The sequence below is a fragment of the Neopsephotus bourkii genome, unplaced genomic scaffold (genome assembly GCF_033783945.1).
Source record: "Neopsephotus bourkii isolate Nb327-2 ecotype Australia unplaced genomic scaffold, CSIRO-AGI_Nbou_v1 NB_1542, whole genome shotgun sequence".
Classification (NCBI taxonomy): domain Eukaryota; kingdom Metazoa; phylum Chordata; class Aves; order Psittaciformes; family Psittacidae; genus Neopsephotus; species Neopsephotus bourkii.
The window spans coordinates 5,129,579-5,156,732 of NW_026902018.1; the positions used below are offsets into that span (position 1 = coordinate 5,129,579).

General features: G+C 37.1%; 1 protein-coding gene across 5 annotated transcripts in view; it reads right to left on the reverse strand.

Annotated features, from left to right (window-relative positions):
• Positions 1-27,154, reverse strand: part of CABIN1 (calcineurin binding protein 1) — a 107,917-nt gene that overhangs the window by 62,422 nt on the left and 18,341 nt on the right. For 2 of the 5 annotated variants that reach the window (XM_061370723.1, XM_061370722.1), the window contains exons 19-28: positions 26,937-27,052; positions 22,453-22,614; positions 20,705-20,911; positions 20,199-20,344; positions 18,061-18,322; positions 15,802-16,062; positions 14,992-15,143; positions 14,358-14,449; positions 5,879-6,061; positions 4,165-4,502 (exon numbers count right to left, since the gene is read on the reverse strand). In XM_061370723.1, coding sequence (XP_061226707.1) covers positions 4,165-4,502; positions 5,879-6,061; positions 14,358-14,449; positions 14,992-15,143; positions 15,802-16,062; positions 18,061-18,322; positions 20,199-20,344; positions 20,705-20,911; positions 22,453-22,614; positions 26,937-27,052 — 1,919 coding nt within the window. Of the gene's footprint in view, positions 1-4,164; positions 4,503-5,878; positions 6,062-14,270; positions 14,450-14,991; positions 15,144-15,801; positions 16,063-18,060; positions 18,323-20,198; positions 20,345-20,704; positions 20,912-22,452; positions 22,615-26,936; positions 27,053-27,154 lie in introns of all 5 variants that reach the window. The other 3 variants (XM_061370721.1, XM_061370719.1, XM_061370724.1) reach the window with 2 other exon arrangements.

Sequence of the window (27,154 nt, forward strand, 5' to 3'; positions counted from 1 at the left end):
ACAGGACCTTCATGATTACAGCATACAACAGTCAAGGGGATTTGCAGAGATCTCTTTTGGTGTGGAACAAATACATGTACACTTATAAACATCACAAGGTACTTTCTGGCTAGTCAGAGGACCCAGAAAATTTAATTATCATCACTCAGTGTCAAATTTAATTAAGACTGAAGAAAGCAAAGTATATAAACTTAACTGTAGACTAACTTCTTCCTACGGTACTTCTTTTGTAATATGTATTTCTGTAATCCTATTAACCTAAGCCTGCAAAATACTTTGAAATACATACAGAAGAAAATACGATACAGAAAGACCCCCTACAGAAACCTGGTCTTCCATGAAAGTCATCCTATTTTGAATAAAATCCACCAAAGAGAATCTAGCAAAAATAAGCCTATCATAACATCCAAGATCCAGCATGTAAATGCGGTATTTTATAGCAGTCATCAGGAAACTAAGTAAATTTCAAGCATGCAAACAAACTAAAAAATTGCCTAATGTGTGGCAATCTGAATCTTCCAGTTAAAATATCACCTGAAACTTAAACAAAACCAAACACCTTAAGCAAGGCACCACCACAAAGCTTAAATATAAAATCCCAGCCTAAAATTTTAGCTGTGGACGTATTCCTGAATCTAAGTTTTATGATGAAAATGTTAAGAGACCATTAAGCGTGGTGTCATGCTCTGGTGATCTCCTGTGCATGTTACACTGACCATCCTTAGGCATGCATCAGGTACATATAATTCAGAGGCTTTTATTGAACAAAATGACGACAGTAACCAAGCTAGGAAGAAAAAAAGATCATTTGGACAAATGGGCCAATTACACGGTAACTTCACACAATCAAAACTAATAGGAATAAAAGATGTAGTTACAGATTTTCCACTACCCTTCTCCTTAAATCAGCATGATCAGTTATTCCCAGTAGATACGCCTGAACAGGTCTCAACTCATTAGATTTCACTGAGTCTGGTCTGCTTAGTTTTTTGCTGATGAAGTTATTAGGAGTGGGTGAAGGGATCCAGGACATAGCAAAAAGGATTTATTCTTCTCAGCATGCTGCTTGCTAGTCTGAAATGCTGGATTTGGCTGTCTGACTCAGGGCAATTATGAAGTACTGTTTCCAGTTCAGCTGCTGCCTCCCACATCTTTATCACCCCAAGATTCAATGACAAGATGACTAGCAGGGTACAATAACTTGCAAAAAAATTTACCAGCATTGTTGAAGTTGAAAAGCAAAATCTCTTACGGTCAACCAAATGGAAATCTGAGTCACCCGAGATGGATACACCTTAACGGAATGCTGCCAGAAGACACTTTTACTTAAATTGGAAACTCCACAAATCGTTGCTGGAAGGTGTACAAAATAACCTATTATACCTTAATCTTTCCCTGTATTGTCTTTTGTAGTCTGTTAGAAGGCTTTGTTTCAAAACATACTTGGTATTACTGCATCAAATAAAAGCAAACCCCAAAAGACTATTGACCTTGAAGGGTAGCCTTTTGAATGAACTGTTATTACCATGCTGTTGCAACTTGAATTGCTTACATCCATTATGCTGACAGATTCTGCCTATCTTCTATGTATATATTAAATATATATATAATCTTTTTACATGCATTTTTACACGCATGTAGTATGCCTAGTTTGACTAAATTGTCATGCTACTGACATTATGTTATACCTGACATTAATTTCCCCATTAAGGGCTCTGTTAATAATGAACATAATACAAAACGCAAGCTTAAAGAAAAACCTTAAGTCATCCAAACAGTATTTGTGAGCAGATTCTTCCAGGACTTGCAGAGTATTTTTGATTTTGAGATAAAAAAAGCACCTAAGTAAATATTTTTATTTCCTGACAACCTGCTGGTTGCAGAGTACGAGACCAATTGTACACACTGATCCTGACAGACCATAAGGCAAACGCTTCTCACAGAACTTGTTAGTTATATTGACAAACAGCATCTTGCCAAGTCCTGTCTTCTCCTTCCATACTGTGCCAACACTCATTCTGGAGGTAAAAATCACAAAGGATAAAGACTTCAGTTCAAGACAGAGAGAAGGTGAATGGGAAACTGAAACTATTGCCCAAGCTGGCAGTGAAGTCACTTCTGAAACTTCATCCTTACTTTCCTGCACGTATATTCCAACAAAATCAGCTACGTACAAATTTGCTCTGATAAGAGAAGAAAACAAAGAAAATTGCCTCCAAATAGTAAGCAGGGGAAAACCAAAAAAAATGCTGAAAGATTTTGAAAAGATGTTGAAAAAAAGCACTCAACAACTATTTTTACTAATCTTGCAACAGCCAAAAAAAAAAATACTGTAAAATGGGAGAAAACAGATTGCATATGAAAACTTGTTTTTTTATGCACTATGGAGACCTGCCAATCCTCTCCGTTCCCAGCCAACCATGAAGTTTGGCCATCAGTCTAAATTCTTCATACAAATTCCTGGCACTAGTGCTTAAATGTTGGATTTTTCAAGATGGTTATATGCATTTAAAAATCAATTTCAGCTTTCTAAAATCCACCAGTAATCCCCTCTGCCCCCACAGCAACTCCACCTGATGTAATTTATCTTATTTTTGGCTTATCAACATTATATCTAAGCATACTTCTTACTCTACTTACTGCTGAAAATGCATAGTTGCATTTAGTGGTTTAACTTTGTTCAGGACTATAACTCCTACTGAAGACATATTAGTGTACCATTAAAACACAGACATTTGACACTGCTCTACAAAAGCCTGAATGAGTCATCGAAGAAAGAAAATTACAACCTCATGAAAGTATGCAGCGTACATATATCAGTGGGAAGATGTTTTTTTGCAGTGTTAAGTAGTTGTTTGTCATAAAACAGGACCATAAAAGCCAACAATGCCCTAGTTGAAGGCACCTGATAACTACTGGGCTCAAACAGGCAGGATTCAATTTTTATGAGTTCCAAGAGTAGGTGGATTTAGACAACAATGTGTATTGCAACCAGAAAATATTGCAACCAGAAAACCATTACAAATCACTGAGTTGTTATGTATATAGGGAGGGAGATGAGAAAAAAAACAGAAAAGGCTACACCAGGAAATAAAAAAACAGGAAAAAAAAAAGGAAAAGAAGAAAATATTTTGCAAGTAGCTCCTCAGGCAAGGACATGGTATTTGAACCAATAAATTGAAAACAGGCAGCCTTTTTTGTTGCATGTTGATACAAAATCATTTGTCAGCAACAGTAATGACAGATCGCAGGAATCTACGGCTCCTATTAATGATTAGTTCCATGGAAAAAATAACAACTGCCACATACAAGCAGCATAAGAATGTTTTCAAAACAAACTATCTTTAACAAAAATGGTAGTATTTTTATGGATAATCACTGAACAGCCAAATGGAACATTCATCACCTTTCAGTAAGACGTGCTACTGCTCAATTTGCAGCAGTGCTCTTGGTATGTTTTCTATGAGGCAAGGGGTATGAGTTATTTCCATTCCCTTCCCTTCCCTGTTATTCACACAAGCTTCAGTACCAGTGGGGAGAGAGTTCAGAAAGCCATGCAGTGCAGCATACGACATAACACAAGACTTCCAAATACAAAATCTGTGAGTTCAGACCTTCATTATGGCAGTTAGAGAAATAACACCGATAATTTCAACCTACTGTTCATACACAATTTACTGATACTTCAGAAGGACAAATGACTATAATAACTGAAATATGCAGAAGTAAAAGACATAATTCTAAAACCAAACTAAAGATACCCAGAAAGTCTGTGTCACATGCTGTGTTTACACCAATACTAACGAATTGCTGCTTCCAAGTCACTTTTCAGTCCACTTATTCAGTAAAATAATTGCTACCATTATCGTGAGAACATCTTAGTTTATGTAACAGATCTAAAAGGTAATTCTCTGCTAAATGACAAAAATTACCTAGTTCAGTAATTAAAAAAAATAAGCTTTCAACTCAACTGGCCTCACACACATGAATCAGACAATCCAGGAGCTGTTCCAATCCAAAGCACAGTTCCAATCCAAACTGCAAAACAAACTTACCTGCTGTATTTTAACACTGAGACTTCTGAATTAGCATGAATGACAATACAGTTTGCTTACTCAGGCAATAAACACAGCTAGTCAGCCCTTGTGCCAGTGGCCTGCTCACCTTGTGTGTTTTGCTGTATGTGTACAGATAAGCCAGTCTGTAGAGGCTCTTGTAGTGCTGGGGAAAGCGGCTGAGGCACAGACAGAAGGAGGCAATACACTGCTCTGTCAGGAACTTCCGCTGTTCCTCAAGGTCTGCTGGAAGGCCATGAGGAAATTCAGATGTATCTCCACTAGGTTCAGCTTTCTTTTTGTAGTCCCACTGTGAGGGTGTGGGGATTGTAGCTTTGATGGGATTGGCAGCAGCAGTCTGAGACTCCACCAGAATCTTCTGGCCCGTAGGCTCAGCAGGGTGGTAAGATTCTGAGATCTCCAGCAGCTCTTCTGACTTTCCTGCAACTGGAACATTAAGAGAAGACAAAAGTGCTCATGAAAACTACAAATTGGCAAACGAAATACACAAAATAACAAAAATTAAATGCAACAAATGGTAATCCTTCTCTTCATGAAAGCACAGACAGAAATATGGAGGGGTTCCTGAGAAAAATTATGACTATTCCTGATGTTCAATGAGTAAGTAAACTTCAGCTCATTAACAGAGCCACAGACTGATCTCTCCATTATCTTTTTTAGGTTTTCCCCTGAGCACACCTTACACAATGCAGGATTTTATATATTGTTGGAAGATGGGGGAGGAGGGGAGAAAACAACAAAATAAAGGTGTAATTCACTAAAATTCTACTGTAAAGAAAGGGAAAAAGAACAGAAAATTAAAGTAACCCTGCCAAGTGGAATATTTTTCTTAATGATTTACCTAGAAGAACACAATTCCAGAACATAATTTAGGCTTGGACAGACTGATTAAAGCAGATAACTTGGTATTCTTGACAATGTAGGACCTACAGTTCCACCTATGGTAACTCAGTTCAACTGACCCATCTTTTCTTAGAGGATACCAAATCTTACTTCATAAAACATCCGTTGCAGTTGGAGATTCCACATTTCATTATTGCTGAACACATGCCTGCTACATGCAGATGAACTGCATGAACTGGCAAAAAAGACTTAACAGGCCTCAAACAGGCACAGCATGGAAAGGTGGGCAAAATTCATACACTGGGCTTGTTTGTCTTTCCTACTGAAATCCGGCCTCTTTATTCACTGCCACATCCAACTGTGCAAACATCAGACAAAGGGAAATTCCAGTTAATGGATATCGAAACAAATTTTCCAGTGGAATACAGAACACTTAGTGCTATTATATATGGAGAAAACTGGTAGACAGCAATTCCACTTCTCCACTGAAATAAAGTATCCAATGGAATAAAACATCTAATTTCACTAATTGTGCTCTGCTATGTACTGAATATCAAGCTGCTACTGGCTAGAACAGAAAGGGCATCTATACCTAGGGAAAAGAAAAAATGTTTTGTTTGAGATTAGTTCCTAATGACTACTCCTTAAATTATTTAGATATTGGAAACACTGAGAAAAAGAGTAAATAAAAGCCTAGAAGAAGGCAAGCTAGGAAAGGGCCACCACAGACATCAGTTTATCGTTATTCTTGTCTTTATAAGGTCTAACAGGTAGTACAAACTGGAATGATGGTCACAGAAGCAAAGCACAGTTCCTATTTTAAGCTACACATACATGCAGCAGTAACGCCTACTTAAAGTCCTCAGTCTCACTGCAGCATATTTCAGTGTTTCTGCATGCCAGAAGAAACATTTTAAGGATAATATACCAGCTGATATTATCTATTAAATCAGGCATACTCTTTTCCTCTGTAGATCCCAGGGTCTCTTTGCTGGGTATCACAGCATCAGCACAGGTAGTAGAAATCCTCTTCTCTGTGTAAGTCTTCCTCAGGCTGTCTTGAGAACTGGCAGGCTCATTAAACATATCCTGTGTGGAACTGGAGTCAGACAGCACCGCTGCAGTGCTATCCTGACTCCTCTCTGCAAAAGAGATAAAGAAGGAATGCACCACTTCACACTCATCAAGCTGTTACTTGAATCTTAGTAACAGCAACATCGAACTGCAACCACTCTGCAAACCTCTGACAAACACAATACAAGATCCTTAACAACCACCAGTTCTGTTGTCTAAAAGGTATTTTCTTTTGTCTACTAATCATTTTCATCTCAGCTCGTTGTGCTATTAAAACCCCAGTCTTCTTTCCCTAGGTATTTAACACTAATGCATCAGAGAGCTCCCTGCCCCACCACATTTCCTCCTAGAATATTACCCTGGAATCTGATTCAAAAGAAATGATGCTCAACTTTCAAAAACAGTTAGATTAAGGACCCAATATTTCATCTGGTATGGACTTTAAAATTTCCTGGGTTTATTGTGCCATTTCCCTTGAAAAGCACCCAGTATAATTTTGAGTCTGACGCACGCAAATCTCAAGTGACAAGAGAAGGCCATGAACAACAATACTGGTAAAAATTACTCACGAAGGACAAAAAAATCAGTATCATTAGAGGGCAAAGACTTACAGGAGTGATGACTGACGCCATCTATCCTGCAGGTGTTAGATGCTGTTCACCAAATGTTCTGAAAGGTGATTTGATATGGCAAATAAACAATCCATCAAAAAACTAGGTCTAGTCAACAGGAAAACTCTTGGACGTCAAGGCAGTAGACAGAAGAACAGAAGTGACTTTGCCTTGACAAACTGGGGTAGTGTACACTGGCCGCTGACTACGTTACAGTGGTACCTTATCATGACTTTATCACTGGGGATAAAATTCACACTTCAGAAAAAACAGACATGTGAAAAACTTACACCCATGTCGAACCTGCCTGATATAACCAAGTTCTTTTACATCAAGAGGCAGCCCTGCATGCCTAAAAAACACAGCTTCATATCTCCAACAGGAAGATGCATGCATATTCCCAGTGAGATGGGAAACTGGCATTTTCTGTAATATTGTGCCAACATAATTCAGTCTCCAACAGAAAATTCTAATCTAGGCAATTGTCTCCAGTTCTGCAGCCCAAAGAATTAATATCCAGTTTCTGCTGAAGATACAGGAATAGCTTAACCGAGAGGCATGTTACCTCTATTGTCTAGGGAGTTCCACTGCATTCTTAAGTCATTCCTTTTCTTGATAAGATCAAAAAAGAAAATCTTAAAAAAGCAAAAGCCTTTGCTTTGAGATGAGCTGATAATTTAATTAAATTTCTTCTGTTCTGTCTGAATTGCGCTTGTTCAGAAGAGAGATAAGGGCCTCCTATGAATTTATTTTATCAAGAAAAAAATCCCTCTGCAAACCTTCAATTTGCAAATCAGGTTCTGCTTATTAGGATTCCAACAAAATTAAACCAGATTTGATGTGCTCCATAGGCTTTTCACCACCACACAAAGAAAACCTTCCCTTTCAGTGAACAGATCTTAATAAAACTCTCTCGAAAAAGAATAGGGGAACAGCATTTGCTTCCTAATTGGAAGTTATATAGTTGGTTAATAATGACAAGTTTTATATAGAAAGAATATAATTAAAAAGAATGGGAAGAGAAGACTTCTGAAGAGAGGTCAGTCAAGCTTTAAATGACTCATTTATAAAGCTTTAATAACCTTCTGTGGTACAAATGGATACTATTGAACTCCCAGTTGACATCAGGAAAAAGACTGACAGTAGCTCCCTTGACTTTTTTTTCTTAAGGAAAGTTTCGGTATCTGTGGCAAAGAAGCTGAATTGCTCATCTAGGGAAAAAAAATAAAATTGTCCATTTGCAAATGTTGCCATAAGCCTGGAGGTCAGTTCCGATGTGTGGGTTATGACAGATGAAGGCTCAGACTGCAAATCAAGAACTGCTAAATCAGTATGCGAGAGTGCTGTCAGATCACTAGGAAATTACACTGACTTCTCAGCATGCAAAACCAGACAATGATTTAGCATGTTAAATTTCAAATGTATGCATGTCAGGGAAGCTTCTCCCTGTGGGGAACAAATGGAAATACCTCCTGATAATTAGCTAGCTATTTTGATTTGAAGTTTCTACTAAAAGAAGGGTAAGTCTAGATATGCAGGTTCATTCTCCTTTTCTTTCAATATGTTAACTGTATAAAAAAATAATCTTCATGATATTAATACTGGACTCTTAATAACTGAAAAGACTCTACTTCTGAGACAACCTCCTATCATTTTAGAGACCTCTTGAACGCAATAGTTGCTTTCAGACTAAGTGGGCTTGATGAAAAACACTGGAGTATTTCAGAAATTAGCAGCAGCCACCAGTTATTAGTATTAATTTCTCAGAAGTCACAGAGGATGGGTAAAGTTCCAGGGAATAGAAAACAAAGTGTAGTACCTAACTCTACAAATGATAAAAGGTCAAAGCTGTTAGCCAGCTGGCCTTCATTTTCCACAGAATTATCTGAGAATAAATAAATCCATCTCTAAGTACCTAAAAAATAACAAGATCAGCGGTAGAAAGTGCATGTATGTATCCCAGTGCATATATTCACATGTGCCTGTAGAGAATTAGTGACTCTCAAACCAGAAATGGCCAAAATGTCACGCTATTGTAAAAGCAATTCAGCAAACGAGCACGTTTGAATGTATAATCAGTAACTTCAACAGAAAAAATACATGAGAGTCTTCCTGTTCTACTGAGCACTAATGAAAATTAAGCTTAATTATGGTGTCTTAATTATTTGGGACTCAGATTTTTAAAAAAATACACTGAGTAACTAGAATGAATTCAGAGGAGAGGAGAAAAAAATAAGATGGCATATAATAAAAACACTGGGAGAACTGGACTTCAAAATGATAAGGAGAATTTCCAAATATATACAATTAACCAAAATAAAAATACAGTAACTGCTCTTCATATTCACTAAGTACAGAGCAAGAGGCAATGGGGTTTAATTCCCCCTTAATCTTTAGCTTAACTCTTACATACAGTTAAAAATTGCACAGAGAACCTACAGAATCACTGGAGATTCTCAAAGAGCTATCATTTGTTAGGCTACCCAAGATGCATCTTAATGTAATAAAAAAGCTTTGTCAATACCTAAATCCTGCATCATGTAATGCAGAACTCATGGCAACTGCACCAAGTTACACACTAACTCTGCATGACATAGATAAAAAAATATCTATGTAGTAGATCTCATGCAATAAAGGTGGGTTGTTCACAGGCTGGGGAAGTACAGACTCTCTCTTTGTCCTGCCTGCCTGGAACCGTATCTCCCCCTCTTCTCTTCACTTATATGTATGAGCATTTTTCTCTATTGGTCTGTAGTCAGAAACATGACATACCACACAATTCTCATTCTTGAAACAGACTCCACCCATAACAGAAGGCAACATTCAGCGCTGTATCAAAGGCACTTTGTACATTACTAAAAACAAATTGCAGAGATTTGCATGGGAGCAGGTTAATTTCTTGAGGGCAGCAAGTCCTCTGAATGCTTAAAGGGATTCTCTTATGAGTCAAAGATGAGAGTCTACATTTTGTCTGGCTGCACTGAGCACTGAACATGTTTCTGTATCCTGAAGTCCTATATTGTGTTCTTCTGTCTTCAAGTGCAGAGCAGAGTATCTCATCAATGTTCCACTTATTTAGTGAAATCCTTTTTACATAATCTCACACTAAATACCAGTGTGATATTTTTACTAATCAAAGAGAGATTAAATTGGGGAAAGGTAAAAAAGAAACATACTGCAATAAACTGGATGTGATTCATTATTCAGTGTGGTCCAGTATGCAGTCCCCATGAAAATCCAGTACCATGTGCCAGAAAAGGGTATGTATGTAGCACAAACCAAATATTTCATTTTAAAGTGCTGGTGAGAGAGAATTTTAAAGGGTAAGATTTTAATGTTCCAAAATGTAACATGGAGGTTCTTTTTGTGGACAGAAATACCCACTCCATCTTAGAAGCTTATTTAGCTTGGTGTGAGTGACAACCTGGTGCATATAGTTTCTCAGAGATCACCTTTGTCTCATCAGGATGTTGAGAACCCCGTTTACAAAAAAAATGTGCATCTTCGTAACATTTGCAGGGTTACAGACCAACAAACTATGAAGTGAGACTTCTCCCACAGCATGAAGCAAGTAGCCTTTCCCAGTGAGTGTATCATGCAGGTTTAGCCAATTATTAAAAGCAAGCCGTGACAGGTAAAAGCAGGAAGAGGATGCCTGGGGAACAGAGATTTGTATAAAGGTTAGAGGCAGCACGGGCAATATTGGTTGCAAAAGCAATCAGGCAAAGACAAACACAAAAAAGGACAATTACATCTAACTACACACAACATACTACGTGACATGGATGAAGACTTCAACAACACAACATTTTAACACTGCAATAGCAATGGATACTGAATACATCACCTGCAATACCACAATATGGAACTGAGTATCAACACAACGAAGGCATATTACAGCAAAAAAGACCTCAGAACGATCTCCCAATCCACATTTTGGGAAACAGATTTCTCATTCAGGGTTGGGTTGTTTTGTTTTTTTATATTTAACTACTTTTACTGCTTTCTGAGCACAAAATTTAGGTACATTTAAACTGCTTGAACTCTGTACTGCAATTGGTTTTTACTGACTACATACATCCAGCCTGTATAAAGGAGGACAATGAGCATATCTGGTTTGGTATGTAACACTGGCCATTTAGCAGTGCAAGTATAGTGACATCCCAGATAATAATAGTCTTGGTGCCCCTGAATTCCTGGTTTTTCTTGTTTCCTACTTTGCTCTTGGAAAATAAAGAGAATTTAATCCTCAGGCTTCTACTATCAAATACCAGTTTTCAACTTGGAGAGTTATGAAACAGCAACAGGCAGGGGTGATGACAGGAAAGACAGGATTAACAGAAGGAAGGAAAAGATGTTGCTGAGTGGAAGGACAAGAAAAGAGAAAAGAAGCTGTCTACTTTACACACGACAGCAGCTAGTCAGCCAGCAAATAACAGCTGCCACTCAGCAATACTTCTGTCTCCTTGAAAAACTAGTTATTTACAAGCTGTATTTATTGGTTCCTTTCTCCCATTTATATTAAATATATGACTTAAAATTAGTATTACCAGCATTCACTGGATATAAAGTTTTATAATACTCTCAGCTTTAACAGTGATTTCTGCATATCCCAGCCTTCTTTTTTTCACCAGGAAAATGTGATGGAGAGCTACAGAACTATAACAACTAATTTGAATATAATGTATCTGAAATAAGCCTGCCCTCACAGCTTTACCTATCTACACATGAATGCTTGAAGATCAGAGTCCCATTATGTTCAAGAAAAGATTTCTGGTGGTATAGTAATTCTCTCCTGATTGTAATGAGATAATTTGCTGCACCAGAAAGCACATTGCTGGGTATCTTGTTTAAAAAATACCCTACACCAAAACCAAACCAAATCCAAACACCATCCCCAAAACATAACATTAATAGAAAAAAAAAGAGGGCTCAGAAGGAACCACAGGAGTGCATTCTAGTCCATTCCTTTCTCCATCAGGATAAATTGCAACTCCATCATCCCTGGCAGATGTAGTGTCACTTTCCAAAGGCTTTTAGTGTTGCAGTGTTGTACTATCCCCAGAACACATTACAGTGTTTCACCTTTTTTCTTTTTTCTTTTCTAAATAGTATTTCCTAATACTACCTTAACACTCTTTGCTAATAGTGTTAGTCCAGATTGAAATCTGAATCTTGCTTGAAATACTGAATCTAATAGTGCAGACTGAAAATGTAATTTAAGTCTAACACCTGTTCTGTCTCCCATGGACAAGGAAATCCTGGGGGTTTGCCTCTAACTCTGTACAGCTTTCAAAACTATTTAGGTTACAGTGGTATTCTCCTCCTTAAACAAACTATCCCAATTCCTTCTCTCCCTCCTCACAGGAAACGTTTCCTTAAAGCATAGCACACAAAAATGGTCAAAAGATTCTCCTAGGTCAGCAATGACAGCGATCCCAACTAGCATGTTTTGCATGTTACAAGAAGAGAATTTTGTAGGTAAGACTCATAGAGTGCTCTTAATTTATGTCATAGATGATGAACAATATCGATACCAGAGTTAAGAGTAAATAAGAGTATTGCCAGGCCTCAGAAAGAAGAAACACTTAGGCTGAATTTAGGCCAAATTATTTCTTCTGTGAACAACAATACAGACTGTTTCTTTTGTTATAGGAATGGTTAAAAAACCTCCTCTAACGAGTAGTCAAATAATGGGTATTTTCTTACTGTTTTCAGGAATGGCAAAATAGGAACACAGGCACTAGTTTTCTTCAGTGATGTGATTAAGTGTAAGCTGTCAAGAGTGTTTTACTTTAAAGGTATAGATTTTAACACAAGTAAAATGCAAATGCAGGCAGAGGAGCACAGTATATGTAATAATATAAAAGTGAAAGACTTTGAGTGTGGTTCAGCCTGTTAGCTCTCCTTCCATCTGTAACTGCCTCAAAGCAAATATTTCAGTTTCCTGGGGCTCTCCAATATGCTCTATCCAGAATTTAGTTTTGCCAGCAACTTACAAAACATAAATGATGCAGTACTTTGCAATTTTACTTGTCACGGCTGCACACAGCCTTTGTAATGATCCCCCTAACTCTGCTTCTTTCAGTGGCTCACAGTTTTAATTACTTGACAGCAGCAAAGCTCAGTCCTAGTTAGGCTAAGCTAGCAGACCCAAGAACTGCTACTTCAGCCCCAGCACAGGTAGACATTCCTTGGCTCACACCTTCAGGTTTTGCTAAGGAGCCAACTTTGCTGCCATCAGGCAATTAGCATGTCACAGTCTGTAGTATCTTACTTTGAGTGAATGTACTAATGACATGTACTGGAATATGTATCTAGTTTATGTACCTCCTGGGAACATTTCAACAGACTTCAGGACCTAAGCAGATGTAGTCTTAAACAGAATTGCTCTCACAGAGAATGTTATTTAGAGAATATTTAAATATTTGCTCCTTCTGTGTTTGCTGTGTCAAAAAACATCAAAAGGCTAACATAAGAGCCTGGTCTCTATATAACCCATTCACACTAACATACTACATGTGGTATCAAAACAGTCCAATGAATTACTCCTGATTAAAATATAAGAATAAACAAAATTAACGTTTCCCTAGTTAGTGAAAGCAATGAAGGATCTGTGAGTTTCACCAAGAATTATTTGCTAGGGAAATTCACCTTGCAGAGTTTCCAGGCACAGGAACATCATCTCCAAACTATGTCAATAAAGTTATTAAAAATCACCATTCTTCAGAAAATGACAGTAGGAAGCAGCCCACCCTCCAGAAATAATTCATATCAAGCAGAGCTTTTCTGTGGAGCCTGACACATTCTACCAAGACTAAGGTATATATTGCAGGTACTTTACTCCTCTTTGAGTGCTGATACTTATAGAGATCCAGGTGGATAAACAAATGGCTAGAAAAGCAGAATAAGAATAAAATTCCTAGCCAAATAATAATGTCAGGTTACTTAAATAGTAACTTAACTTTTACTATACATGTATATCGCAAAATCTTCAATAACACTGTGATACCACCCTACCTCCTGCATTTATAAGCCAATAATTTATTGTGTAACTTCATATTCTATAGAGATGAGCTGCTAACCAGTCACTGTAAATGATAAAGAGAAATTAAAAGATGAAGTCTACTGCACTGTCATGCAAATCACTTCGTGCTGATACACAATATATTCAAAATAGTTGCCACCTGCCTCCTTCAAAAGCAGGATAACATTGGTTTGGTTTGCCTTGTTAACAATTTGTCTTGTTTCAGTCAGTTCAGATTTTCACATGGTCTTTTCACACAGGCACTGGAACAGTGTCCAGTCTTCAAAGACTTAAACCCACATCTTTCCTTATGAGAGCAGACACTTAGCTCTGAAGAAAAAAAATATAATTAAGAATAATTAAAAAGAATGACTGAAAACTCAATGAGCTGCATGCTCCTATCAACATTCCTCTTAAGTGATAGGTGCCAATGGTGGCAGGTGACAACCCCGAATTTTATACTTAAAGCTCTAACTGTATTTAAAGCACTGTATTTATAAAGGTTATAAGCTTCAATATTGCCCGTGTTACCACAGACCCATCACCCTCCTTAAAATGAGCAGTTTGGTCATTCCTGCTCAAACCCCCCATGATTAGAGCACCTCCCTGTGCTGCCAGTATTGAGAACAGGGACTGTACCATCCGGCGTTGCCTGCTGACGGGGTTTTTTACATTTGACGTAATCGTGGTCAACTGGAGTGGCTGTGTAAGGTGGGGATGTCAGACCTGGACCGCAGGAGGAGGGGAGGGAAGTCCCAGGGCCTGGCACTGTTCCAGCTGAAGAGTGAGAGTCTTCATCAATCATGCAAGTTTTTTCCCTGGGACAGGCAAGAAAAAGAACAGTGTTAACATACTAGGGACACACACAGAGAACAAAAGGAGATTACATGTTCTTACGATGTTCCCAATACAGTCATCATCTTACTAACAAATTGTAAATGATGGATTTTTAGTACAGGTTATACTCCTGCATTGTCACTGGTCATTCTTTACTTTGTAGTTGTTAATGAGACAAGTTATGAGGACTAAAGTCTCTTATCCTTTAAAACAAAGGCCATTTGCTTTCACATTATTAGTTGATTAAAAAATCTATTAAGAAATAAAACCAGTGGCTTCAAAATGGGTCACATGATAAAAATTGTTCTCTTTTGTTCCTTTCTCATCTGCACTGGGCCAATTATTGAGAATATCGCAACTCATCATATAATCTTACTGTTCATGATACCTGAAAACTCCAAGCATTAGAATTAATTCTAATCATGGTGTTTTGTTCACATTTCATTCAGCTTCATTTCAGTAGTTTATTATACAGCATTTATCAGTATGCTTTCAGAGGATACTCCTGGAAATTAACACTCACTTTTCTGCAACTTTTGGGGTGTTCTTCTCCTCACCCCTGGCAAATGGTCCCTCAGAAGCTTCTTTCATGAAACTAACTAGTATCTCTGCATCTACTCCAGAGTCTGGTTTCCCCACAAGTTTCAAAATAGAAGCATGAAGTCGAAAGTATACCTAGAAAACACCAAAGTCCATTTGGTCGATAGAGAATTCATAACTCTGCAACCTAGTACCAATAGGCTCTTCTCTGAAGAAACCACAGGACTTAGTAAAGTCAGTCATCTGTTACCTAAACTTACCTGAGTAGGACTTTTCTTGCCTTTGAAAGTTGCTTATAAATTACAAGACAATGAACACTAAAAATTTTATGCAACCTATGGAATATAACAATGATAGCAGACCTGGTCCACTTGGAGGCAAAGCACCACTGAGTATGTTCCAGACCCATTATTTTTACCACCTAACACAATAAAAGCAAAGGCATGATTACTACTCCAACTCATACATGAACTTCTGCTTTTATAGATATGAGATGCTTCTGAAACTTACACATTTGATTTTGATAAAAGCTGACTAATGAACTGAGTACAGCAAAATCCAGAAGTGGTATTTCTTTATGCCTGTCTAGTACTGAGACTGTATACATACACTGTCTCTTAAACAAAACCAGCCTGACTAACATGATCCATTTTATTCTCCAGTCACTCCTGTAAATGTTCCCAGGTGCAGAGCACCATGTACTTATGCCTAATAATATGAACTAATAACAACTGGTATTCCATTATCTGTAGAGAACAAGGTTTTCAAACCTACATATTTAACTTTCTTTTACCTCCAACGCTTCCATGGCAAGTTCTGGTGGATTATGGTAGTGAATTTTCTTTGGATATCGGGCAGCCTCCTCATGCAAGTAATGGCCAGCCTGTTTGTAATGCAGCAGATAGACAACAGGAGGCTGTTTCTGCTTCTCTGCAATCTTTCCCAGCATGTAGTGAATAAGCCACTCCTCTTCATCACCATCTCCCTCACAGCGAGATGCTGACGTAAAACACAACTTGGCTGTCTCCAACATACTGTCCCGACGCTCTTCCATCTGTGATGGAGCAAGGTGTTGAGAATACATGAATTCACTGTGCTGGGATGAAAGGTTCTAGAAATATATTCCTGCATATAAAATTGTATAAACAAGGTATATCATTTAAAACACTTTTCAACTACATATCCAAGTGATCAAATATACCCTGACAACGCACAAAATATGTTTATGGATAGGTTTTGTTCATTTCAGTAACTGCTGACACAAATAATCAGAAAAAACCAATAAGACAGAAGTGTAAGAATATGCATATAAATCTGAAAAATATCAAACCAATATATATGTCTACAAAATTTTTCCACTTTTTTAGAGCTGTAATTATGTTAACTCTTCAAAGAATAAAACACTTTTGTTCTGCAGCTAAAGTCTGCCAGAACCACTACAGACCATTATCATTTGTGAAGAAATGTATTTTATCCGTCTCGCAGTGCATATAATTTTGAGCTGAATATAGCAAGCATACCCCCCCCATGTCTCAAAGGAATTAAAACCAGCAGCATAAATTAAACTGACAGTAAAGTCACCTAAAAACCTACATCAAAAGATGCATATATGTAATTTTCTCTCTCTGAAAAAGAAACTGATAAATTTAAATTCTTGGGTTACAACAGTAATCTCAGCACTTGTTGCACTTCAAAAACTATAACGCAACCTTTTCTTTCCTAAATATTTTGTAATGAGAATAATAAAGGTTTTATGTATGAGAAACACATTACTGATGAATGGAGATTATGGTGTTCCAATTTATCTTTATTATAATAGAGCTTTTCTTAGTAAATATGTGGATTTAATATATTCAAATAGAAGAGTCAAGTAGTCCTAAATAAACATTCTAATTTCATCCACAACTTAAGATAGCTGTTCTGTATTGTACCTTTTATCTGATAATATAACTTCAGCACTAACCCTGGAATTCTTCAGCAAGTCCCTCATAGTCAAGAGTCCGAAAACAGTAACACCAGATCTTCAATAGATCAAACGCATTAACATGTAATAATTTTCTGAATAGTTAGTTTTGGAGCTCTTGGATGTAATAACTCTCAGAAAGAAACCCCTATTGTTAGCTGTCATTTCAAATATACTACTTAATAAACCACATTCTCCTTTAATATGCATGCTTACGTCATCTTTCTTCTTTAGAGGGTCAAACTCTATGCAAGTGTCTATGGGAAATTCAATGCTCAGATGCAAGACACATCACCTTGCTGTAAATACATTCTCTTGGAAACAAAGGACATTCCCAGTACCACTTCTCTACAGTTCAAATCCTCGAAGTTTTTACAACTTACAGCAGACACCCAGGAGCAGCACTTGTTATTTTCACTCTGCTTCCCATTGTGGACTACATAATATTTTTAAGTGAGAATAGTTGAAGTAGAAATAGAATTTACTGGTCAAAAAAGACATTTCCTCTAGCAACTTTTATCCCTGTCAGAGAGGAGTCAGAATTGTTCACTTTGTCTTAGCAATAAACTTCAACTTTTTCAGCATTGCCATGCAAAAAGAACTAATGACTTTGTAACTTTTTCTATGAAAATTCTATCTCCTCATTTTGATCTTTTGTTTAAGTAAATAGTTCCAAAACACAGAAAAGGGTGAAGGATGTCTTTAGATATGACACATGACACAGATATCAGAGAGTAATTCCTGATCTTTTCACTATATGAATATGTATGCATTTCACCTTTTCCTGGAAACATTGTATGACATTTACAGAAAGATAAGGTAATTCTAATTCCCCTATCCAGAATGTTACAAAAGTTAATTCAAAGATCAGGCTCAAACTAATTTTACACGGGAAAAAGAAAAAGCCTTTAAATACTGCTGACACCAGCAGACTATATGAATGAATATTAGAATTTCTAACATTACTAAGTAGCCATACAGTCTAGTATTTGGTATAAAGCATGTAAATACTTAATTTTAACAGGTACTATGTTCGAAAACATCATTTTAAATAGTAAAAACTTCATAGTGCACACGGTTAGATCCCACCTGCTGCACAACTTCAGGGGGGAGTTCTGATTTCCACTGCTTAAGCTGTCGAGATGCAAAAGAATGTAGGGCATAAGAAATGGTGCCATATTCTATCCACAAGGAGAGATTAGAGCTGTCAATCTCCAGGGCTCGCTTGAAGCAATTCAAGACAGGAGTAGAGTGCTTCCAGATTGGGCCATCGCTTTTCAACTCGTTAGAGTTCAACTTGTCCTGAATACGACTTGCTCGAGCCAGAGCCATGCCAGCCCACGAATCAAACCTATGCAAGCAAGAGCATAACACATAAACCATTTCCCCCCTAAACAGTACATTGAATGGCACAGACAAGATTAATTTTGTTATATCTTTTCTCTTCCTTCCATCGTACTGTCTCTTAAAAACAGATCTCTGCATCTCCTCCTCCCTTCACAGTGAAACAGAGGCAGTATAGCCTAAATCAAACAGATTTTATTAAATATGGTTTCCTACTAAAGCACTGTGCCAAATGTCATGTCACACATGAAAGTCAGATGAAACAAGGTTTATCTGCCATTCAAAAATAGCATTTCTGTACTTCTAATGGCAGAACTCCCATTGATTTACTTTCTCAGTAACCACCCTGTCCTGTCCAAATGCTGACACCCTTCATTTCTGTAGGCCAGCAGACAGCCATTATGGTATTTTGTACTGTTAAGACTGAACTGTGAATAGTCTTTATCCTCATCATCATTTTCCAACATAAAATCACAAAACATAAAATGCATGCATGGAGGAAAATTCTGATGAACGATGAAGACTGTTTACTGAGGGGACTGTTCAGGATCTAGTCCTGTGTTTATGAGATCATTGACAATACAGTCTGAAGAGCAGTTTCTGTATTCCACAATCTCACCTGACATCTGGGGTCATCAGCCCTGGAATTTTTCAATTTTACCATAATTCTAACAGCAAAGAAATAATCATAATGTTCTCACTTTTTTGCTTGTAATTACTTGCTGATTTCAATTGAAAACCTATTTCTGGGTCAAGTGACCTCAATAGTCAGATTCCTGAAGGGAATGGAAGGAGAACTGTAATAGACATGTGAAGATGTAGTACCTCATATGACTAAGATAAAAATATTATGCTACCACAGAAAGCACCTTCTGAGCAACAAAACATCACACAGTGAAATGCATTCCACTCATTTATTTATGTATTTAGGTATAAAAGTATCAAAGCTACAGAAAAATTTTTTTTTATCAATTTCTTTATCAAGCTTCAAACAAGTTTTAGCAATCTGCTAATCAGAGGTCCCAGACAAGAAGATTCATTAACACTAAATTGCAGTTATTTCCTCTGTAGATTTCACATGTAAAATTGCTTTGTGCCTTCACCTTCCCTTTTGTCTCTGATATGTGACTGGATTTAGAAGTAGTTTTCTTGTCTCAAATCTATCAAACTAGGGGTTTGTCACTGACCCTGAGCTCTCAACTTCAAGGAGAACTAAAATGAAAGCTAACATCTAATATGTAAACCCTTCAGTAAAATTAAAGATTATTTAATTTCATTTGAGAAGACTTTTATTCAAAACAAGTTTTATTTTTAAGATGGCAGAACTTAATCTTAGTGGTATTTCACTAAGTTGTGAATTATAAAGACACAAGAAGTTTAAGTATCACTGAAATATTTTACTTGAGTTTGTATTCTTTCAGTAGTTCACTTACAGCAAGGTCAATACTTTTAGAAAGGTATCAGCCTAAACAGTTAATCATCTACAGAACACTATTTATGCTATAGCTATGCTACTAACAGTGGCATTTTTCACTCCTTGTCATGTATGAAGATGACGAAACAAAGAACAAAAGGTGCAAAAGAGAAATATTACTTGGTCCTTGCCCTTCCCAGATATTCTTGATTTTATCATTTTATTTATCAGTTATAATTTCAGAACAATCAAATGCTTAACAGTAGGTTTTGTTTTGTCTTTTGTTTGTTGGGCTATTTTAACCGATGCACTTAATTATACAATAAACCTATAATAATGGATTGCAGGCTTTTTAGTTTGGGGTTTTTAAACTCCTGAAACCAAAATAAATATCTTTTGTTGTCTGCTATTCAGTACTGAAAGAAGTGAGAAGAATGAATGATGTGCAGCAGGAATCGGTAATACTGACCTGTTCGGACAAATACAAATGTCGTGCATGTAAAATTTAATGGCCTTAGACTGTTCTTTATTCTTGAAATGATAGTCTGCCAGAAGATAGTATAACTCAGTCACCACTGGTGGAGAATAGTCTGCACCATCAGGGAGAGATGGTACCTGAGAATAAAAAAAAAAGTAAAGGTTCATGTTAAATGAAACAGTCACATTAAAGGAGCTGCACACTTGCTTTTTCCTTGTAGTGAAAGTAGCCTTTCCATCACAGAATACGAAGGTAGAATGTGAAGACAGTGAGAGCATCCCACAGATTCACAGAGCACTTACAAACACTAATGAACATCTCATACTGACTGCATATTAATCAATATTACCTCTTGCCGTTCCAGGACTAAACTTTGGTGGTGTCATTTAATTTAAATTAAATTACCTGAGGAAATCCTACATCATGGAATAAATAATGCCCCAAACTATCTCAAAGTCAATGTAAAAATTACATTTTTTAAAAGCAATTAATTATACCTTGCTGCAAGTTCCTTCAATATAGGCAGATACAGTATCTAGGCTCAGCATAGGCTTGTCTGTTCGAGGAACAATCGTAGCAGTCTTCTTCAAAAGGTTGGCCAAATCAGCAGACACAGTACTGGTTTTGTAACTATCAAATTCTGGAAGAGTTTTAGGCTTAAAATATTCAAACATGAACAAAGCATCTTCCCATGTTAGATCAACCTGAAGAGGGAGGTAGATGAGAGGAGAAAAAAAAAATTATCTCAAATTCCACAATCAGAAGTCTACCAATGAATTTCTGTGACTGTTCTAGTTTATGCAAATATACGTATTACTCTAGCAAGAAACCAATTAAACCTCCCAAGAACAAAACAACTAAAGGCACCATTAATTTATGCTGCTCAGAAGTACAACATACAGCTCACTGATTTAAGACTAAGGTATTTGGACTGTAATTCAGTGTATGTCACTGAAAAATAGTCATTCTACTTGCTTAGAAGTTGTTTCTAAGCAAGAATCATCCGCAAATATCCTGAGCAACACAGACCTTGGGTAAGATATGGATAAGAAAAGCTCTACACCTCCAATTTCAAACTCCAGTTAGAATAAATGAAATGAGAATCAGACAAAATTATGAGGCTCAAAAATCTTCAAACTCTCTAATTTAAGAATTTATTTCACGTTTTCCTTTCGCTTTTCTTTCTTGAAAACAGTAACCAAAAGAAAAGAAAAAATAAATCACACTTGCCTTTGCTAGACTGTTTTTCTCTTTTTATTGTTCATCTTGCTCTTTACAGTAAACTTCGCTTCTGTGCTCAAAATGGGGATGTCACATTACTAAACATAAACTTATCAGTGACTTCAATAAGAACATTCTCATCCAGAATTGCCCAAATGTAAACTTTTATTTTAGGGGTCTGGGGGCAGAGGGTAATCTTATACATCCCTTTTTCTTTGTTATTCCCATGTTCTCATTATCTTTCTTTTCTAACGGATAAGCTTCAGAGACTGAATTCACAAATATTCAACGAATAACATAATAGTATTTCTGTATTTTAAAATGTCAGTTCAACGAAGCCAGACAATTATTTTACTTGTATGAAACCACTTTTAATTTCTATGATCACTTGCATTTGGTAAATGCAAAAATCATCTGAGACTTCTGAACAAAATCAGTGCTGTTTCAAGGCAGAGGATTGCTGACCTGCTTTTTCTGTCCCTTTCTTATTACTTCAATGCTCTTCCTAAGGCACTCTGTAGATGTTCTCCCAAACTCAAATGAATTGCACACATTTCTGATAAAAGGCTACCAGATGGATTTCAAAATAAGCTATAATACAATTTACTTGCATAATTTTTAACAATGACATTTTTCACTTTCATAAACTGCAGAGCTGGCTGCTAAAGTTTTCTTCTCTCAAGCTGACTTGTTTTCCTTTCTAATTTTCCTCAAACTCGAACATCTTGTCTGCTGAAAACAGGAAAGTCATGGCTCAATAAGATCGATTTGTGAATAGCTTCAAAATGGCACACTACTATGATTGAGACTACACTAGCTTCTCACTTTAAATATCCTTATATTCACAAAGGCTTCCCTTTTTTTTTTAATTAATTTATTTTCTGCAATATGTAAAATACATAAATTTTACAAGGAAATAAAAGTAATCTTTCTCCAAAATATAATATTGGCATTTAAACCAAAGAAAGGTGTATCTTCCATCACTTCAGGATATTCCACTAACATTAAATAATACATATTTTACCTGCTGTACCGAATGTTCTTCCAGGTATCTTGCTTTGCTCTTTTTGCTAGGGAAACCATATAAACAATAAAAACACTGTTCCAAGGCTGTTTCCAGCTCTTCTTTGTATGGATGAGTATCTTCAGAAGTGGATGCTGCAAGTTCTTTTTGCAGTACCTGAACCTATAACATCACAAATACCAATGAAAAATATCTGGAAGCTGAAGTTTGCATGAAGTTACCTAGCTGTCGGAAGGCTAACGAAGAAAACAACATTAAGGCACTACATGTATTTTTCCTATAACATCACAAATACCAATGAAAAATATCTGGAAGCTGAAGATTGCATGAAGTTACCTAGCTGTCGGAAGGCTAATGAAGAAAACAACATTAAGGCACTACATGTATTTTTCCCAAATTACAACCCAGTATTACCCATATTTCTGTAAACCCATCTCACAAAAGCAATTGCAATGGCACTGGAATGGCAATGAAGTGGTTTCATTTTTTATTTTCCTTTATTAATTTATGAACCCTTGTCTTTAATCAATGTGATTAGATATCAGCATAATGTTTCAGACTGAAGATCATTCAAAGCTTTCCACTCCACACCAAGTTCCTTTTGTCACCCCTGCGAATAGGAAAAAGGCACCAAAGAATTTCTACCCTAATTCACATTCATTTCCTCTGCATGGAAAAAGAGAGGACTTTGTGGTCGAAGAAAGGACAGCTAATGAAAATCTGACTGAAATGGATAGAGAATTGCACAGTATGAACAGTATCATACAGATGGCTACACACCAAGGAGAGTGTCTGGGTTGATCCCAAATTACTAAACACTGTAGCAAGTTCCTATCTTTAACTTCAACGTTACAAGAAAAAACACCCATCAGTAGCACATTTTGGAAGATGTTTTTTACTCTAAAACACTCATTAAAAAAGACCTGCAACTGAATGCCAAAGATGAAAAGCAATTCTGTCCTTAAAAAGCAAACCAAAAAAGAGCACACTCCAGGAAGACATTTCAAAGTCAATAAAAACATATTCACCAAGAATAATCTGCGTAGTGGGATTCTGGATCTTCATTTCAAAACCAAAACAAAACCCACACTTAATCACTGAAGTTTAAGAGTCAGTTTTAACTTATTCCACTGTGAAATTTAAATGAAAAAATGAAATGTGTAGGTAGCAATGACATTCATTTTACCTTAAACATCCAACAGCAGTATGCTGTGTGTGCATCCCCAGCATCAAAGCACACCTTTTATGTCTAAAGAAAATTCATTCGAGGTGGTAGAAATGCTGCTGCTGTAAATCTCATTTGGGAGACTGAAGGCTACAGAAAAATACCAAGTTCTTCACTGTGATATGCCTCTGAAGTTTTAGGAAGCTGTATACTACCAGGAGAGTTCTATTAACTAGTAAGTAATTTCCTTTATGCGTTTTCCTCGGATAAAAAGCATCCACTTTCATTTATTCAACTTTAGTAAGACCGACTTCTCCCAACCAGCCACACCTATTCCTCAGCACACTCATTAAGAGTTTCCTCAACTGAAATTTTGCAGTTATAAATGGAAAATGCAAAGTATTCAAGTATTTGCAATTTGTATAATAGCTTATTGTCTTACTTTTACTTTAGCTACCTGCTCCTTTTTCAACATCTAGGATTTTAAATTCTATGATTTATGCATACAATGCACGGTACAAGAAGTTTCTCATCATGACTGGCTTTCCTGACACTAAAAACACTGCACATCATCACAAGGCAAAATTCTGTCACTCTTCATGTAAGAAACTTGTTTGTAAGCGCTGGGATTAACTATCAGATGTTAACGCTCTTCTGCTTAAAAGATCTGTGCTAAGAACAAAGTACCATTTATTAAGAGCCAAACCCCTGAACAATGAGAGTAAAGTCAATTCTTAGAAGGCACTTCAATGACATTTTGAGTCACAGCAATCATCTTTGAGTCACAGCAGACACCTCATTTCCACTACTTTTCCTGTACAAATTTATGAACAAAGTTTGAAATTTATAGAAAGTGTCGATAAGTAAGTCAAAAGGAAGATGTAAGAATCACAGGATACTCTAATAAAAGCACAGCATTTCTGCTGCTGCACACAAAATCACATCTTACGCCACTAACAGAACTCTCACTTGAACAGCACGCAAAACAACCTCCTGTGTTCTTCATTAGCTTTTAAAGTCTTGGCAATAACCCAGAACTAGTCTTCATAATTCAAACTTTGACTACTCTTAAAGGATTTAACTACATATTAATCTCTTGCACACAACCTTCAGTCACAAGTAATACAATGTGCTTGAGCAGCCATGTCATCTACAGAAGGTTTTATAGACTAGTATTACATGATGGCACTTTTAATATTCCTGAAGCTGTCTTTCTCTTCAAATGATTAATCCTGTTTTATCTTTATCTTTTTTTATCTTTCCAACATCCTCTTGTTTCTGAAAACTAAATTCTTGGGCTCAATAATATGATACAATATTTTAGTTTAAATGCGCAATTCTGCAGCTGAAAATAGAAGATTTTTTCCAAAGTGACTGATACATTTGCAAAGATCTAGCTGTAAATGCATTCACAGCTCTCAATTATCTGCAATTTATCCTGGTTCACAGGGCATACTCCAACTCCCCAGGCTGTGGATACAGGCACACTACAGATACAATGTAGATTCATCACTCAGGAGCACTGCACCTGAGCGCCAACTCAAGTGTGGAGACAGGCTATCTATTTTCTAGAAGCACAGTGCCTGAGCTAATCCACCCTCTGGACCCAAGGCAGATCCGTGCAGAGGCAATTCAGGTGTATCAGCATTATGCTTCTAATACCAGTGAGACTGAGGAGAGCAGGATGCAGAGGTAATCTAATAGCCCTACGCTGAGTCAGCCTCAGTTCAAACACTGTTCATTAGCTCCAGCCCCACCAGGGTAAGTTGACTCCCGCAGAACCCCTCAGGCTCTCCGCACTATCCTTCCCAGCTGTCTAAATTACTGTCCTAGACACACTGCTGCTCAAATGCAGAGGCAGATGGGGTCTGGCACTGAGCTGAAGCTAATAAGCTCCAGGGAGTGCTGAGAAGGGAAATTAAACTAATCATGATTTTCTCTTGGCTGAAGGTAATAAACCTCAATGAAGTCAAGCTGAATCTGTGAAGTGCCACTATAATATCCCTGTAGAGCACTGCCCAGTTAACTGCCACGGTACCAAATTAGCTGGGGTTTTGCCAACAGCCAAGTTTTGCCAACAGACTGTCAGTACTCTGCACAGGGAAAAGCTGACTGTGCTTTGGTTTCTAAGCTAAGGGTAAGGTGAGAAGTATCCTCCTTCAACCATGGGAAATTTCTTTTCTGGTGTAGGAACTAGACATCAAGGAATAATCTTCAAAAGGTCAACAACAAATGGGTAACTGCTTTCATCTAATAATGCTACAGCACTACTGCCCAGACACCCGTTTCTGGAGCATATTAGATCTTCTAACATGCCCATCTGAACAACAGAGCAAAGAACAGCCTTCAGACACAGGACCAGAGTAATTCTTCATTCTCTTCACCCTTTGTTCAATACCTGAAGTTACATTTAGGAATTGTGTATCTGAAGTTACATTTAGTTAGTAACATGAAAACAACAGAAGTACTATTTTTTTTCAGTCTGTGGTATAAAACCAAGGCAGATGTAATCAAATAAGTCAAATTTATCAGCAGAACAGCCAAACATATCACAGCTTCAGGATGAAATTCAGGTAACACCACACGGACTGTGTGTAAAACATTGCTGCAAGCAGCGCAGAGTTGTGGCTGAGCTACCACACAAAGAAGAAGATAAAACTGAAGATAGATTCAGTATTCAGGTATTCCCTTCCCACAAGTCACAAGTGGTTTCATATGTTCATCAGCAAAAATAAAGCCCGATATTACCAGTCATCTAGATGAATGCTGGTAAGCACTAAAAATTTGTATTAGTTTGAAACATTACATCTATTTATTTTTAAAGAGTAGAAATGTTCTCTTTTGGAGCTAAGCATCACAAAATTCAAGTCATTCAACTGAAGTTTTACCAGGATCTGTGACTGATAGAGGCCCATATTTCTCCTCAGTACTCAGGATAATCACTTAACACTTCACCCGTGCTTTCTCTTTCAGGGCAAGGTAAATCATTTACTTTACACATCCCATGCAAGATGTTTTTACAGTACAGAGTTAGTTATCCAAAGACATTCCTTATCTGATAAAGAGTCCTGTTTAGAAAACTTACCTTTGGACAGGGGTCTGGAATAACAAGCCTTTGCTATTCAAAATTAACTGACTGAAACATTCATGCATGGGAGAAGAAGGAAAGTAGATTTAAAAGTGCATTTTAAACATGAAGACAAGGCAATAAACAACCTAATATAAGTTTGAAATTGTTCCTTGCTTTGAGACGGGGCTTAACCAGATGACTTTCAGAGGTCCCTTCCAACCTAAATTACTCTATGATGCTAACACTTACATAGAACTTGAGAAGAGCACCATCTGAATTGCAACACCAGGATCTTCTTCCCAAATACTCATGAGCAGTGTTCAGCAGCATCAGTGAAGAAGGCAACATAGGGGTATCAGGACTCACTGGAAGAAAGAAGATGGTAAATATTTAAGTAGCACAGAACCGAGTTAAATCAAACTAGCCAATGCTTCACCTGGCAAAAGAGGTTTCCTCTGTGATAAGAA